This window comes from Phaethon aethereus (assembly GCF_964289735.1).
Source record: "Phaethon aethereus genome assembly, chromosome: 33".
In the NCBI taxonomy this organism is placed as follows: domain Eukaryota; kingdom Metazoa; phylum Chordata; class Aves; order Phaethontiformes; family Phaethontidae; genus Phaethon; species Phaethon aethereus.
This window is the reverse complement of record NC_138609.1, coordinates 295,367-312,600: the sequence shown is the minus strand read 5'-3', so window position 1 is coordinate 312,600 and position 17,234 is coordinate 295,367. Positions and strand designations below refer to the sequence as shown.

Genomic DNA, 17,234 nt, shown 5'->3' with positions numbered 1-17,234 from the left:
GGTGCCAGTGCCGCCGCGGGCAGCGCTCGCCTTGCTCGGGTCCGATCCGTCCGCCGGCCTCCCCCCGAGGCGTCGCGGCCGCCGTCCTTTAGGCGCCGGAGGCTTCGCTCGCCGGATTCCGGCGCGTCGCTCACGTGGGCGAAGGACCCGCGCGATGGCTGCGGGGGTCCGGCGGCTGCAGCCCCCCCCGGGCGCCAGCCCACCCGTACGTCGCGTCTCTCCCCCACGCGTCGGGGCCCGCGCAGCCGCGCGGAGCTCGCCGCGGCGCTCCCGGCCCGGGTCTAGCCGAGCCGCTCGCGTTTCTGCCGCCGGCCTCGGCGTCCTCCAGGGCCGCGGCGCCGGGACACCCACCCCATGGGGCTCTGCCCCGGCCGAGCTCCCGCGGCCCAGAGGGGGTCGCCTCCGCGGCCAGCGCCGTAGCCACCCCCGCGGGGCACCGGCCCCCTTCCTCAGGCAGCAAGCCCCGGGGCCGGCCGGGCTCGGGCTCCGGCGGATCTGCTCACCGGGAGAAAGCTGGAGAGGGCCTGCGCAGCGAGGGCCGCAGCCGAGTCCAGGGGCACAATCACCGCCCCAGTCCTGCTGGCCACGCTGTTGCTGACACAGGCCAGGTGGCCAGTGGCCTTCGTGGCCACACTGCAGCTCTGTAGCTACAGCGGACCCCCGCAAGAGGCTCATGGACTCTTCAGCTGCTGCTCCGGCCTGAAGGGGTCAGGCAGCAGGAGGGGACGAGGCTGCTGGGTCCCTTCCAACTCAACGATTCCCAGTTCTCAGCGCCCATCCGCGTGGCCTCAGAGCGGGAAACCGCCTTCCCAGGGCCCGTCTGTGGCCTCCGCGCCGGAGCCCTTCTCCGTGCCCATCAGCACGGCGCCAGCGCGAGAGCCCCTGCCCTCAGCACCCTGCTGCACGGCCTCAGAGGAGACCCGCTCAACACCCACGGGCGGGGACCAGCACAGGCAAAAGAGCCTGAACCCAGGGAAATTTAATTTATTACCCATCAAACCAGACTAGGAGAGCGAGAACTAAGAACAAGGCTGAAGAGACCTTCCCCCACCCCTCCCTTCTTCCTGAGCTCAGCCTCCAGGGCACGCCGTGTCTCTGCTGCGCCTTCCTCCTCACACTCTTCCTCTGCTCCAGCATGGGGTCCCTCGCACAGGAGGCGGTCTTCCCCGAACTTCTCGAAGATGGGTCCTTCAGGGCCCATGGCCCTGCTCCAGCCTAGGGTCCTCCATGGGCTGCAGGTGGAGATCTGCTCGCCATGGAGCTCCACAGGTTGCAGAGGAACCTGTGTCACACCACGGGCACACCGGGGCTGCAGGGGAAGGAAGCTCCGCTCCAGCGCCTGGAGCACCTCCTCTTCTTCCTCCACTGACCTTGGTGTCTGCAGAGTTGCACCCCATTTCCTCTCTTCTCTCCCAGCTGCTGCTGCACAGCAGGTTTTTCTCCACTTCTTGAATATGCAACAGCACAGGCACTACCACCATGGCTGATGGGCTTGGCCGCGGCCAGCAGCGGCTGTCGGAGCCAGCTGGACCTGGCTCCATCCTACATGGTGGCAGCTCCTGCCATCTGCTCGCAGAAGCCACCCCTGCCCAATACCGAACCCTTGCCCCGTTGACCCATAGTCCCCAGCGTGGGGAAGGGCCCTTCACCAGCCCCGACACGTGGTTCCCATCAGAGCTGGGGCTTGCTGCAGACATACGGCCGGGGCTGTGAGCAGCTGGAACGCCAGAGATCACCGTCATTCAGGAACAGACAAGGGCCGAGGCCCTGCACTGGGATCCTGCAACCAGAGGGAAAGACACCGCTGGTACCATCGGGTTACCAGTTGCCCCTCAGGCACCTGGAAGAGACAAGAGCTGCCTGCAAGGGACAGTCCCAGCAGACACATCCCACCAGGCCCCCACCCATCCCATCCCCGCGGCCCCAGCTCGCAACAGGACTCACGTGAGGTTGAAGCTGCTGCCATCCACCCACTCCAGGCGCTCGCCCTGGCTCCGCAGCCCAAGCCAGTAATCAACGTTGCCCTTGAGGCGAGAGAGGAACTCCTGGGTTGGAAAGAGAGGAGCCAACAGTCAGGAGCTGCTGCCAGCCCCACGCCAGTCACTGTCCCAGCCCCACACTGGGCCCCGTCGGCCCCCCTGGCAGCAGCTCCCGCAAGCTCCAGAGCTTCTGAAGGAGCTCACCTTGGCTAGCAGTGTCAGTCAACCCAGGGACCCCCGCCTTCACCCCACGCAGCCACAACAGCCCCTCACTCACCATTTCCCACTCCCTCTTCAACACAGCCAGCGAGGCCCCGAGCAAGGAGCACTGCTCCTGGCTCCACTCCCAGCTCCCCTCCTCCCTCGAGAGGTAGTAGCAGACGTTGCGGTACCCGACCCAGTCGTCAGGACAGGCCAGCACCGGAGCCGGACGCCCGTCACACCTTCCTGCTGGAGAGGGACAGGGAGAAGGGAAGAAGGTCAGAGGATTCCCCTCCGCAGGACCAGGGGACACAGCTCCGTGGGGCAGGGAAGGAGGCAGCCCCAGGCTCCCCCCCCAGGGATCCCCAATGTGCTGCCACGGAGCAGACAGCCCAGGGGTTAACAGCCCAACAATGTGCCCCACGGCGCAGCTGGGGGTGTCCCTGCTCCTCCCCAGGACCCCCGGGGACAGGGCAGGGGCCTGGCCGGGCGAGGGCCTGGCCCCACCACGCTCCCCCCACCAGCCCCGGCCTCACGCACCAACGCCTGCCCCAGCCCGGAGGGGAAGGGGCCGCATCCAGCCCAGAACCGCACGGGTGCTGCCGGCAGCACACGCAGCGCCCAGGGGCCGGACGGAGGCAGCCGCTCCTCCCTTACCTGACACTACAGTGAGAGCCGCAGCCAAAGCCAGGACCAGCGCCACGAGCACAGCCAGCGCCACGACCCACGATGCACACAGTGTGCCACGCTCGCCTGGAGGAGGAAAAAGCCACTCGCCGTGAGGACGGTGCTGCCCCAGGGCAGGCATGGCCCTCGCGTCCCCGCCACCCCAACACCAGCTGCCCAGGGAACGGGGGAGGGACTCCCAGGGGAACGCCTGCAGCAGGAGAGCCGCGAGATGGATGGAGATGTGGTGAGGGGCTGCTACAGACCACCCGATCACAGCTGAGTGGAGGACGAGCCCTTTCCAGACAGCTGGAAGCGGCCTCACACTTGCCAGCCACAGTCCCCATGGGGTGACACTGCCACAGGGACACTGTCCCCTCCCTACAGGACACATGGGTGGCCCTGCACTCACCCACAAGTCTTCTGCATGTATTTTCATCTGTATCCCCAGGCATCTCTGGGTGGGGGGATGCCCCTCCATCCCGGGGACCGAGGGACTCCCCCACATTCCCATCATTGTTGCAGAATCCGTTCTCAACTCCTTGTCCCACGAGGAATGGGGATTTGATATCGCTTTCGTTCCAATAAGCAGGGGCTTGCGCCCGAGGCATCACAACTGCCTGCAAGGCCTTTTTTAGGCCAGGCTTCGATCCGGTTTTACCACAGCAGATGTCACCATTCTGTTGGGATATTGCAGAGAACATGAGGACACAGCAGATCGAGTCGTTTAATGCCGTTACTTGACCGTGGCCACGCTTGAGTGTCGCAGCTTGACCTGCCGTGATGTCCAGGCTCGGGGAAAGGCAACGCCAGTGCAGTCCTGCCCTGCTCCCCTGGACACTGCAGCCAGTCCCCAGCACTTGGGGAAGTCACACACAGGCTCAGCGAGCTCAGGGAACGGCCCTTGGCCCCAGCAGGGCCAGCACCCTCCCCACCACCCTGCACGCACCCTTCCCAAGGAAGCGCCAGCCCCTGCAGAGGGAAGCGGGCACGGGGAGGGCCCGGCACGACAAGGCACCGCAGCAGCACCCAGACACTGAGACTGGAGGCTCCGGGTCTGTCCTTAATGGACAAAGCGCTACAGGCCCAGAGACATCGAGGGCACCGAGCCAAGGCGGCCGCAAAACCCGAGCTCCCACTCGAGCGAGGACACCGGGGCTCGGTCTCACCTGTGTTTCAGAGGGGACAGGCTCGCCGGGAGGGCAGGGCCACCCTCCCGCAGCCCCGGGCACCCAGAGCCAGCTTCGCGGGCAGAGCCGCGGCGGGCACCGGCAGCGCTTCCCAGAGCCGCAGCGACAGGGCTGGGGGAGCGGATCCACACCGAGAGGGACGTTCACACTCGGTCCGAGGAAGAGCTTTTCCGCCCCACGGCTCTGGGGCCGCCTACAGTGACTCCCGCGGAGGCCGGGCCGGGCCCCCCAGCCCCGCGGGGAAGCTGCGGGGAGCGAAGGGAAAGAAGAGCCGCCGCAGGGCCCTCCCGCCCCGCCGAGCCCCGAAGGAGCTGCCGCCGCTGGGCTCAGGCGCTCACCAACCCCCGGGACCCTCCCGCTGCCGGCACACGACAGCACCGGCCGAGTCCGCCCAGGAGCCGATCATTCGCCCCGGCGGGGCCGGCGGGCCCCGGGCAAAGAAGCTTCCGCCTGGCCGGTGCCCGAGAGGCTTCCCGAGCGCGACGGACTCGGCCACGCTCCCGCCACCACAGACCCCCGCACGCACCGCGGCGGCGAGCGAGCGGCCGAGCCCGAGCAGCACCGCTCGCCCGCTCCGCCGCTCCCTTCCCGGCTCCTGCCCGCCCGCTCCGCCGCTCCCTTCCCGGCTCCTGCCCGCCCGCTCCGCCGCTCCCTTCCCGGCTCCTGCCCGCCCGCTCCGCCGCTCCCTTCCCGGCTCCTGCCCGCCCGCTCCGCCGCTCCCGCCGCTCCCTTCCCGGCTCCTGCCCGCCCGCTCCCGCCGCTCCCTTCCCGGCTCCTGCCCGCCCGCTCCGCCGCTCCCTTCCCGGCTCCTGCCCGCCCGCTCCGCCGCTCCCGCCCGCTCCGCCGCTCCCTTCCCGGCTCCTGCCCGCCCGCTCCGCCGCTCCCGCCGCTCCCTTCCCGGCTCCTGCCCGCCCGCTCCCGCCGCTCCCTTCCCGGCTCCTGCCCGCCCGCTCCGCCGCTCCCTTCCCGGCTCCTGCCCGCCCGCTCCGCCGCTCCCGCCCGCTCCGCCGCTCCCGCCCGCTCCGCCGCTCCCGCCCGCTCCGCCGCTCCTCACCGGCGCCGCACGCACATCTCACCTGGCAGTGGCCGCGGCGCCCTCTTTTAAAAGCACCTCGCGCGGCCCGCCCACCGCGCTGCCCAATCAGCACGCAAGAACGAGGAGTGGCGGGGGAGGTAGCCAACCGCTGCGATGCACAGGCTTCCATCCCTCCGCGTGATCCGGTCGGGACTCCATGCGTTTCGCGCGGCTGCCGGTGGCGCCGTAGCCTTCCGCCCTGGCGCTCTCTTTTGGCTTGAAACTCGCTCATGTCTCACCCACAGAGACATCGGGGGGTGCAGGACACCCCCCATTCCCCCAGCCGCGGCCTGCTGCCGTTGTCCTGCTCATGCTGGTGTCCTCACGCGCGCAGAGTGGAGGCATTTTATTTAAGGCACGTCTGCGCACCTATGGGTGCCGCGTGGCGTTCCACCAAGCTAGCACCCCACGCAAAGGCATCCCCACGTACCTACCTTGTTACTTAATGAGTAAAAACCGGCCTAATTTGCTGCTGGTCAGTTGTGTTTCGATGCGGCAGTTTGTATAACGAACTTCTTGACACAGCTCGAGGCGACACCCATTATAATTACGATAATTATAATCACAATTCCGGTTTGGAGTAAGCTTGCCAACCGCCCAGCCGCGCCGGGGGACCCTTCCCGTGGGGGACAACTGCCTGACGGGGCCGGCACGGGACCCCCCCCGGCGAGAGGGACCGGGGGGAGACGTGGCGGCCGGAGCCCAAGGCTGAGCGGCCACGACACGATAGGATTCTCGGTTCGTGGTGAGGTAAGGAGGGGGGTCAGCAGAACCACCGCCGTGGGCTTCCGGAGGGCAGACTTGGGCTGTTCGGTCACTGGTTGAGGGAGTCCCTTGGGAGACAGTCCTGAAGGACAAAGGGGTCCGGGAAGGTTGGACAGTCTTCAGGAAGGGAATCTCCAAGGCGCAGGAGCAGGCGGTCCCCATGTGCCGTAAGAAGAGCTGGCGGGGAAGGCGACCGGCCTGGCTGAACAGGGAGATTTTGCTGGGACTCAGGGAAAAGAGGAGAGTTTATCCCCTCTGGAAGAAGGGGAAGGCAACTCACGAAGAGTACAAGGATCTTGTTAGGTCAAGCAGGGACAAAATCAGAAAGGCAAAAGCCCAGCTAGAGCTCAGTCTGGCCACAGTCGTAAAGGATAATAAATGCTTCTACAAATACATTAACAACAAAAAGAGAGGCAAGGAGAATCTCCATCCCTTACTGGATGTGACGGGGAACATTGTCTCCAAGGACGAGGACAAGGCTGAGGTACTTAATGCCTTCTTCGCCTCAGTCTTTAACAGCCAGTCCAGGTATCCACAGGGTGTTCAGCCCCCTGAGCTGGAAGCCGGGGATGGAGAGCACAATGTACTCCTCATAATCCAGGAGGAAGCAGTCAAGGACATGCTAAGCCACCTGGACACCCACAAGTCTATGGGGCCTGATGGGATCCACCCGAGAGTACTGAGAGAGCTGGCGGAGGAGCTTGCCAAGCCACTCTCCATCATTTATCAGCAGTCCTGGTTAACAGGGGAGGTCCCAGAAGACTGGAGGCTTGCCAATGTGACGCCCGTCTACAAGAAAGGCCGGAAGGAGGATCCTGGGAACTACAGGCCTGTCAGCCTGACCTCTGTTCCAGGGAAGATTATGGAGCGGTTGGTTTTGAGAGTGCTCACAGGGCATATGCAGGACAACCAAAGGATCAGGCCCAGCCAGCATGGGTTCATGAAAGGCAGGTCCTGCTTGACCAACCTGATCTCCTCCTATGACCAGGTGACCCGCCTGGTGCATGAGGGAAAGGCTGTGCATGTTGTCTACCTGGACTTCAGTAAAGCCTTTGACAGTGTCTCCCACAGCATTCTCCTGGAGAAACTGGCGGCTCGTGGCTTAGACAGGTTTACTCTTCGCTGGGTGAGGAACTGGCTGGATGGCCAAGCCCAGAGAGTTGTGGTGAACGGCGTTAAATCCGGCTGGCGGCCGGTCACAAGCGGTGTTCCCCAGGGCTCGGTTCTGGGGCCCGTCTTGTTCAATGTCTTTATTGAGATCTGGGTGAGGGGATCGAGTGCTCCCTCGGTAAGTTTGCAGGTGACACCAAGTTGGGTGGGAGTGTTGATCTGCTGGAGGGTAGGAGGGCTCTGCAGAGGGATCTGGACAGGCTGGATCGATGGGCAGAGGCCAACTGTATGAGGTTCAACAAGGCCAAGTGCCGGGTCCTGCACTTGGGTCACAACAACCCCAGGCAACGCTCCAGGCTCGGGCAGGAGCGGCTGGAGCTGCCGGGGGAAAGGACCTGGGGGTGCTGGTCGACAGCCGGCGGGACGTGAGCCGGCGGGTGCCCAGGTGGCCAAGGCGGCCACCAGCGTCCTGGCCCGTACCAGCGCTGGTGTGGCCAGCAGCAGCCGGGCAGGGATCGTGCCCCTGTGCCGGGCACCGGTGGCACTGGCACCTCGAATCCCGCGTTCGGCGTGGGGCCCCTCGCGCCAAGAAGGACGTTGAGGTGCCGGAGCGTGTCCAGAGACGGGCGACGGAGCTGGGGAGGGGGCTGGAGCACAAGTCTGATGGGGAGCGGCCGAGGGAGCTGGGGGTGTTCAGGCTGGAGAAGAGGAGGCTGAGGGGAGCCTTCATCGCTCTCCGCAGCTGCCTGAAAGGGGGTGTGGGGAGGGGGGGGTCGGTCTCTTCTCCCACGTAACCGGCGACAGGGCGAGAGGAAACGGCCTCAAGTTCAAGGCTTTTTCCTTGGACACCCGGTAGCCTAGAAAACTGAGTAAGCAGATTGTGGCTTCCAAACATTCCTCACAGGTATCGGACCCAGTTAACGAGTCACCTACATACTGCAATAACGTTACGTTGTCGTACTCACTGCGCCATCGCTCTAGCTCTTTCGCCAAGGTGTTTCCCAACAGCGTGGGGCCCGTTGTGAGTCCTTGAGGGAGGACCGTGCAGCAGAGCTGCGTTTTCCGCCCGGTGGTCGCGTTTTCCAGTCAAAAGGAAAAATGGTCTGGCGCTGTTCGTTCCCAGCTGTACACCAGAAAGCATCTTTCAAGTCCGGTAGGGTAAAATAGCTTTTCCTATCGGGAATCGAGGCGAGGAGGGTGTATGGATTCGGAACCAAGGGTGCACGTCTATAGTCCTTGCGTTAACCTCTCGTAGATCCTGTACCAACCGATATTCCTGAGAGTGCGGTTTCCGTACAGGCAGGATTGGGGGATTAAACTCCGACTGACATTCCCTTAATTGTCCATGCTCTGAAAAGGAATTGGTTACAGGCTCCGGTCCCCTCCGAGCTTCCAATTTAGTTGGGTATTGTTTCTTTCGTACCGGCTGGGCTCCCGGTTTTAGCTCAGTCTTCACCGGAGTCGCGTTCTTTGCTCGTCCTGGCATTCCCAAAGCCCATACTAACGGTATCGCCGTGTCCAGTACCTCATCTGGAACGCCTCCTTCTTCCGTGTGATTCTTCTCAGTTAGCAAACATAGCTGGGCCCTCCACACATAACTGAAGAAAATCCTTAGAGAAGGTTAATCGTGCATTTAACTCACAAAGTAAATCTCATCTGAGTAGTGGCAAAGGCATTCTGGCACGTAGGGGAATTTATGTGCTCATTTGGAATGACCAACTGAGAGCTCCACAGGCTGTAAAAATGCTATTAAAGGGGTTTTTTCCCTGTCACACCAACACCACTTACTTTAGTCTTGCTTAATGGTCCCTGACAGCTAGTCGCTACAGAATGGGTGGCCCCACTATCAATCACAAAAATCTATTATTTCATTCCTCAGCTTAGCTGGAACCAGAGGATCGGCTGGGGATAATAGATTCCTCCAGTCCCCTTCAGGCTAATCCAATATCCAATGTCATTACGCCAACAGCATCCCCCATTTCTCTGTCTTCTCAGAATCACAGAATCGCTAAGGTTGGAAAAGACCTTTAAGATCATCAAGACCAACCGTCAACCCAACACCCCCATGCCCACTAAACCATGTCCTGAAGCGCCACGTCCACACGTTTTTTGAACACTTCCCATGATGGTGACTCCACCACCTCCCTGGGCAGCCTGTGCCAATGGTTGACCACCCTCTCGGTGAAGAATTTTTTCCCAATATCCAATCTAAACCTCCCCTGGCGCAACGTGAGGCCGTTTCCTCTCGTCCTGTCGCCGGTTACTGGGGAGAAGAGACCGACCCCCACCTCACCACAACCCCCTTTCAGGCAGCTGTAGAGAGCGATGAAGGCTGCCCTCAGCCTCCTCTTCTCCAGACCGAACACCCCCAAAAGACGTGGTCTCTTCTCCATTCCAAAGACGTGGACGTTCTTTCTTCCAGCGACCCTCCTGTTTGCAATCGGCGCAACGATTTGTCCTTAGAGGGGTTCCCCAGCGGCCGCCGCCGCTACCTCCACAGCCCTTACCTCTACCTCCGAACCCTGCCCGTCCGTCTCCGCCGCCGTGAAGAAAGTATTCAATAACGCTTGTACATCGCCCCGGCTCGGACCGCGAGGCGGCGTCACGATCTCTAAAAGCTGGCGCGTTCCTTCAGGGTTTTCTCTGCACGAACCAACGGACTGCGTCCGGTTTGCCGGGTCGGAGGCAGCGAAGGGCACGTGCACGGAACCGGCCATCCTGCCGGTCCCAGCCTCAACACCGGCTGAGGCTTCCCTCCCGTCCCCTGGAAGTGGGGCTGAAATTCTCATCGTCATCTCGTTGCGAGTTAGAATCAATCGGCGATTGTCCCGCACGAATTCTGTGTAGCGGTTGGGGGGCCGTTGGACTAACAATCGTACGTCCTCCTGCTCTTCTTCCCCTGCGGTTTCTGTTACCACAGCCGGTGCTACGACCGCTTTTTTTTTTTTTAAATCAGAACCCGTATACATCACTAGTTCAGTTGTGTGTTTACGTTTTTCTGGATCGCAGGATTTCTGTACAGAATCTTAAAAGCGTCCGCGTACAAAACTGCGACCCGTTTTCCCAAGCTGATGACGAAAAAAACATTAACTCTGTAATACAGTGTTATATTTCAAAGACCCATTTTCAGGCCGTCTTTCACCATCCTCCACTTGACATTGTGGCCACCATTGACTACGATACTCTTTGAATTTATCTTTAGCCATGGGCTCCCCTCCAAATTTATCCCAGTTCTTCAGGATGCATCCCCATCCTAAGAGGAGCCTCCTTGGAAGCAGTGGAACGCATTTCGGTACCGAGCCAACGTTTCATACACAAAACCTCCAAATACAAAACGAGGGATCTTTTCCCTCCGTTACAACGCGTAGAAACGCAATCACGCTACTGCTGCGTGTCTTTCCCGACGTGTCGTACGCAGAGCTTCCAGAAATAGCAGCTCCAGCTGCTTCCTTAAGAACTCTCGCCCTTTTTCCCTTAAAATCCCTCTCTCAAGCAGCGTTGCGCCGCCGTGTCGCTCCCCGCCCGACCGCAGGAGAGGAGCCGATGGAGTCCCCGATCAACGGGTCGGCGCGCGCTGGAGTCCGGCCGCACCGCCGGGTGCGGCGAGACGACCCGGGCAAGGCTGCCAGCGCGGTCCCGCCGGGGTCGCCGGAAAACGGGTGTCCCAAAAGTGGGGTGGTACCCGCGGAGCGCAGCACGCCAATACACACACGGGGTGGAGGCACCTTATTATTCAAATATTTATTTTTTCCGAGTGAGCCTCGCTTGCCGTGTTAATCAGCACGCCTGCTCGTGTCAGGCGGGGGGGATTCGCGCGGTCCCTCCGTCGAGCCGGCGGTCGCCATCTCCCCCGGCCGCCTTCACCTTTCCCCGGCCACCGTGGGCTTTGCCGATCTCGCCCCAGTGACGTCCCAGCAGCGAGATGTTCCCTTGGGGTCCCTCTCCCCCGTTCCTGCGCCGGGGCTGGGGGCCAGCAGGGCACGCCGGTTTACGGTGCTCGCGCGGCGCAAGGGCTCGTTTTCCGCTCTACTCCCATCTTTGGGGAGCCCGGGGCGCCGGGGGGCCGTCGTGATGCAAAGCCCCTTCCCTCACCAGGACGTCGCTCGGTTTTGGGCTGTGGACGCGTAGCAGCGTGGTTAACGCGCGTCCTTTCGCATCGGACGCTGCGACGCGTAGTGGGGTTTTACTGCGGAGTCTGGTGTCAAACGAAGCGAGTTAAGGAGGGCCCGGCGCGGGACGTGAGGACGTCGCTTCCCAGGGGCTCGGCGCGGCCCCTGGAGGTAAAGGCTCCGGCTACTACAGGAGTCCCGGACACCCTTCAGGAGGGCGCGCGAGGGATGTTCGGGAGCGGCTCGGCGGCGCGGCCCGACCGCTGGGGGTGAGGTGGCTGGGAGTCTCCGGGTGAGGGTCAGGGGCTGGGAGACAAGGCAGACGGCACAGTGGGTGTCCGGTGCCCATCGCCCGGCCAGGACGGCGGCACCGATGCGTTACTCCGCAGGCAATTAGGAGGAAGCGCCGGCGCGGTCGCCTTGTCCGTACGGGAGACTTCAGCGTCCCAGCCAGCAGCTGGGAACGCCGCGCTGCGGCGAGGAGCAGCTCCGGGAGGCACCTGCAGCTTGTGCAAGAGGACTCCACGTCACGAGGACTCCGTGGTACCCACCCCGCAGCCCCCGGTTTGCCCCCGCGGAGGCCGGCGGCTCCACGGGGGAGCAGATCCCCACCCGCACCCGGGGAGGACCCCAATTTGATTTGACCGGCAGTCAGTTCCATGAATTTCCCTGATTCGAGTCCGTTCTGCCCATGGCGGCAATTGCCGAGCGACCTCCCTGTCCTTACCCTGACCCACGAGCCTTTCGCCGTCTTTCCCCCCCGTCCTGCTGAGGAGGGGGAGCGACAGAGCAGCTCGGGGGGCACCCGGCAGCCAGCCAGGGTCAAGCCACCGCAGTCACCCGGGAAAGGTGTCCTCCTGGACTCGTTCTGTGCGGACAGAACCATAGAACCGTTGGGCTTGGAAAAGACCTCGAAGATCATCGAGTCCAGCTGCAAACCCAACGCTGCCAAGCCCACCACTAAACCACATCCCTCAGCACGTCTACACGGCTCTTAAATCCCTCCAGGGATGGTGACTCGGCCACGTCCCTGGGCAGCCTGTTCAGGGCTTGACAACCCTTTCCTTGAAGAAATTGTCCCCAATATCCAATCTAACCCCCCCAGTGCAACTTGACGCCATTTCCTCTTACCCTCCTTGTTACCGGGGAAAAGAAACGGACCCCCACCTCGCCACAACCCCCCTTCAGAGGTTGTAGAGAGCGACAAGGTCTCCGCTGAGCTCCCTCTTCTCCAGGCAACACCCCCAGCTCCCTTGGCCGCTCCCCATCAGACTTGTGCTCCAGCCCCCTCCCCAGCTCCGTCGCCCGTCTCTGGACACGCTCCGGCACCTCAACGTCCTTCTTGGCGCGAGGGGCCCCACGCCGAACGCGGGATTCGAGGTGCCGGTGCCACCGGTGCCCGGCACAGGGGCACGATCCCTGCCCGGCTGCTGCTGGCCACACCAGCGCTGGTACGGGCCAGGACGCTGGTGGCCTTTGTAGGGTCGTTGATGCCGGAGTGAGAGGGGGGCTCGTGGGAGAGGTGGTGGTCAGCGGCTGCCTTGGCCTCCGCGGTCACGACATGGTTGAGTTGACGGGGGTGCTGCTTGGCAGCAGGATCGACAGGAGCCAGCAGCGCGTCCGGGCGGCCAAGAGGGCAAACGGCACCCTGGGGTGCATCGAGCGCCGCACGGCCAGCCGGCCGAGAGCGCGGATGAGAGAACATCCCAGTTGGAAGGGACCCGTGAGGACCGTGGGCTCCGACGCCCCGCTCCTCGCAGGACTACCCAACGCTAAAGCGTGTGACTAAGAGCGTCGTCCACGCTCCTTCAACTCTGACAGGCTCGGTGCCGCGACCGCGTCCTGGGGAGCCGCAGCGACCGACCACCCCCTCGGTGAAGAGCCTTTCCTGGACCTCCCCTGACGCAGCTTCATTCCGTTTCCTCAACAGACCGAGCAGATCGGCTCCTGCCCCTCCGCTGCCCGCCTTGAGGAAGTTGTAGATGAGGTCACCCCTCGGCGATGAGGTCACTCCTCAGCAATGAGCTCACCCCTCCGCGATGAGGTCACTCCTCAGCCTTCTCTTCTCCAGGTGGAACAAGCTGGGTGACCTCAGCCGCTCCTCGCAAGTCTTGCTCGCGAGAGCCTTCACCGCCTCGGCCGCCCGCTCCGGACGCGCTCCCAGGGCTCCGCGTCCTCATCCCGTTGAGGCGCCGGACCCACGCCCAGGGCAATGCGGAGCGGGACAACCGCCCCCCCGAGGGGCTGGCGATGCCGCGCTTGAGGTCTGCCAGCACGCGGGCGGCCCTTTGGGCTGCCAGGACACGCTGGTGACGCATTCCGCTTGCCACCAGCCCGGACCCCCGGACCTCTTTCCGTGGGGCTGCCCTCCAGCCTCTCCTCCCCCGGTTTGCTCGTATAACCAGGGTGAGCCCGTCCCAGGCGGCGAATCCGGCTCTTGCCGGTGATGAATCCGTAGGGTTGCTGACCCCAGCCCGCCGGGCTGCCCGGATCTCTCTGCAGGGCCTCTCCCGTCCCCTTCCGTCTCTCCGTGTCCCCCACTGCGTCCCCATATCCTCCCTGCCCCGTCCCACCACGTCCTTGTGCCCTCGTGTCCCCTCCGCTTCCCAGCGGTGTCCCCTGCCCATTCCCCATCTCCCCACGTCCTCCTGGATGCATCCCCATCCCTGTCCCCATGTCCCCACACCCCCTGGCCACGTCCCTGCTGTGTCCCCATGTTGGTTCCCGATGTCCCCACACGCTCCTGGTCATGCCCCCATGTTGGTTCCCCACGTCCCCACACCCTCCTGGCCATGTCCCCAGGTCCTGCTCCACCACTACCCCAACATGACCAAGGCCGTGGGCTCCTCAGAGAAGATCTTTGAGTTCCTGGACCAGGAGGAGCAGGTGGCACCCGCGGGGACGCTGGCGCCCGATGTCCTGCGGGGCCACCTCCAGCTTGAGGACGTCTGGTTCTCCTACCCCGAGCACCAAGAGCCCGTCCTCAAGGTGGGCACAGGGACAGGGTGGGGGACGTGGGGACGTGATGGGGGGACGCAGTGGGGAGGGCACGAGGACGTGGATGGGGACACGGGGCCGTGGCGGGGAGGGCGTGGGGACATGGCATGGGGACGTAGGGACACTGTGGGGAGGGAGGGCATGGGGACACGGGGCCGTGGTGGGGAGGGTGTGGGGACACGGTGGGCGGCCACGGGGACACGGTGGGGACGTGGCAGGGAGGGCACGGGGAGGGCCGGGGATGCTGGGGGAGGGGGCGCGGGGGTGTCACCTCTGTCCCCTCAGGGCGTGTCCCTGGAGCTGCGCCCCGGGGAGGTGCTGGCGGTGGTGGCCCCCCCGGGGGCGGGGAAGAGCACCCTGGTGTCCCTGGTCCTGCGCCTGCGCCCGCCGGCGGCCGGCCGGGTGCTGCTGGACGGTCACCCCCTCCCTGCCTACCAGCACCGCTACCTGCGCTGCCAGGTGCCACCACCGCCCCGTCACCAGCATCGGGTCCCCAACGTCACCCCCATGTCACCAGCCGTCCCCAATGGGTCCCCAATGCCACCCTTGTGTCACCAGCTGTCCCCAACGGGTCCCCAGTGCCACCCCCGTGTCACCAGCCATCCCCAATAGGTCCCCAACGTCACCCCCGTGTCACCAGCTGTCCCCAATGGGTCCCCAACGCCACCCTTGTGTCACCAGCCGTCCCCAACGGGTCTCCAACACCACCCCCATGTCACCAGCTGTCCCCAACGGGTCCCCAGTGCCACCCCCGTGTCACCAGCCATCCCCAATGGGTCCCCAACACCACCCCCATGTCACCAGCTGTCCCCAACGGGTCCCCAGTGCCACCCCCGTGTCACCAGCTGTCCCCAATGGGTCCCCAACACCACCCCCGTGTCACCAGCCATCCCCAATGGGTCCCCAACGCCACCCCCGTGTCACCAGCTGTCCCCAATGCGTCCCCAACGACACCCCTGTGTCACCAGCTGTCCCCAACGGGTCCCCAGTGCCACCCTGTGTCACCAGCTGTCCCCAATGGGTCCCCAACGCCACCCTTGTGTCACCAGCTGTCCCCAACGGGTCCCCAGTGCCACCCCTGTGTCACCAGCCATCCCCAACAGGTCCCCAACGTCACCCCTGTGTCACCAGCTGTCCCCAACGGGTCCCCAGTGCCACCCCCGTGTCACCAGCCATCCCCAATGGGTCCCCAACGCCACCCCCATGTCACCAGCTGTCCCCAATGCGTCCCCAGTGCCACCCCCGTGTCACTAGCCATCCCCAATGGGTCCCCAACACCACCCCCGTGTCACCAGCCGTCCCCAACGGGTCCCCAACGCCACCCCCGTGTCACCAGCTGTCCCCAACGGGTCCCCAGTGCCACCCCCGTGTCACCAGCTGTCCCCAATGGGTCCCCAGTGCCACCCCCGTGTCACCAGCCATCCCCAATGGGTCCCCAGTGCCACCCCCGTGTCACCAGCCATCCCCAATGCGTCCCCAACGTCACCCCTGTGTCACCAGCTGTCCCCAACGGGTCCCCAGTGCCACCCTGTGTCACCAGCTGTCCCCAATGGGTCCCCAACGCCACCCTTGTGTCACCAGCTGTCCCCAACGGGTCCCCAGTGCCACCCCCGTGTCACCAGCCATCCCCAATGGGTCCCCAATGCCACCCCCATGTCACCAGCTGTCCCCAACGGGTCCCCAGTGCCACCCCCGTGTCACCAGCCATCCCCAATGGGTCCCCAACGCCACCCCCATGTCACCAGCTGTCCCCAACGGGTCCCCAGTGCCACCCCCGTGTCACTAGCCATCCCCAATGGGTCCCCAACACCACCCCCGTGTCACCAGCCGTCCCCAACGGGTCCCCAACGCCACCCCCGTGTCACCAGCTGTCCCCAACGGGTCCCCAGTGCCACCCCCGTGTCACCAGCCATCCCCAACGGGTCCCCAACGCCACCCCCGTGTCACCAGCTGTCCCCAACGGGTCCCCAACGCCACCCCCGTGTCACCAGCCATCCCCAACGGGTCCCCAACGCCACCCCCGTGTCACCAGCCGTCCCCAACGGGTCCCCAACGCCACCCCCGTGTCACCAGCTGTCCCCAACGGGTCCCCAGTGCCACCCCCATGTCACCAGCCATCCCCAACGGGTCTCCAACGTCACCCCTGTGTCACCAGCTGTCCCCAACGGGTCCCCAGTGCCACCCCCGTGTCACCAGCCATCCCCACCGTGGCCCCACGACGTCCCCGCTGCCTGCCCAGACGTCCCTGCCACGTTCACGCCGCGTCCCCACCGAGTCCACAGCACTTCTCCCACCACGACCCCCACCACGTCCCAGACGCACCCCTGACGTGTCCCCAACCCGTCCCTGCCACATCCCCACGTCCCTGCCGTGTCGCCGCCGCGTCCCCACTCTGTCCCCAGCCGGCCCCGCCGCGGCCGCCGCCACGTCCCCGCCGCGTCCCCGCGGCGTCCCTGCCGCATCCTCGTCGTCTCCGCCGCCGTGTCCCCGCAGCCGTGCCCACCCCTCCCCTGCCGCGGCCCCGCCGCGGCCCCAGCCGTCCCCTCCGCCGCAGGTGGCCGCCGTGCCCCAGGAGCCGCCGCTCTTCTCCCGCTCGCTCCACGCCAACATCGCCTACGGGCCGGGCAGCCGCAGCCGGGCGCAGGTGACGGCGGCCGCCCGCCGGGCGGGTGCCCACGCCTTCGTCACCCGCCTGCCCCGCGGCTACGACACAGGTAGGACGTGTCCCCCCCCGGCGTGCCCGTGCCCCCGTGTGCGCACCCTGACCCCCGTCTGGCGCAGAGGTGGGCGAGCTCGGGGGGCGGCTCTCCGGGGGACAGCGGCAGGCGGTGGCCATGGCTCGTGCCCTGGTGAGGGACCCCCGTGTCCTCGTCCTCGATGAGCCCACCAGCGCCCTGGACGCCGAGAGCCGGCTGCAGGTGGGAGGTGACCCCCGCGTCCCCCGGGGCCCCGTGCCCGGCAGCGCCCCGGTCCCTGGGGGCCCCCTGCTCTCTGCGTCCCCACGCCGGTCCCCAATCCCGGTGTCCCCTTGGCCCCCGTCCCGCTGTCCCCCGGGCCCCTCTCCCGGCAGCGCCCCGGTCGCTGGGGGTCCCCTGGGTCCCCCCTCCTCGCGTCCCCTGGGGGGGGCCCTACACCCCGTTGT

General features: G+C 65.0%; 2 protein-coding genes across 2 annotated transcripts in view; one reads left to right on the top strand and one right to left on the bottom strand.

Moving 5' to 3' along the window:
- Positions 1 to 1,645: 1,645 nt before the first annotated feature.
- LOC309414838 (C-type lectin domain family 2 member B-like) lies at positions 1,646 to 2,988 on the bottom strand (the record flags this gene model as incomplete). The annotated part of the gene is given in 5 exon segments (XM_082012214.1): positions 1,646 to 1,683; positions 1,686 to 1,780; positions 1,945 to 2,045; positions 2,257 to 2,429; positions 2,838 to 2,988. Coding segments are annotated over 5 exon segments (558 nt in total).
- Positions 2,989 to 13,294: 10,306 nt separating this feature from the next.
- The window catches only part of TNXB (tenascin XB), a gene marked incomplete at its 3' end in the record, with an annotated part of 54,052 nt that continues 50,112 nt past the window's right edge, over positions 13,295 to 17,234 (top strand). Inside the window, exons 1-4 of the mRNA XM_082012213.1 lie at positions 13,295 to 14,083; positions 14,378 to 14,551; positions 16,647 to 16,806; positions 16,874 to 17,010. Of these exons, the coding sequence (XP_081868339.1) occupies positions 13,748 to 14,083; positions 14,378 to 14,551; positions 16,647 to 16,806; positions 16,874 to 17,010 (807 nt within the window). The 5' untranslated portion in view covers positions 13,295 to 13,747. The remainder of the gene's footprint in view (positions 14,084 to 14,377; positions 14,552 to 16,646; positions 16,807 to 16,873; positions 17,011 to 17,234) is intronic.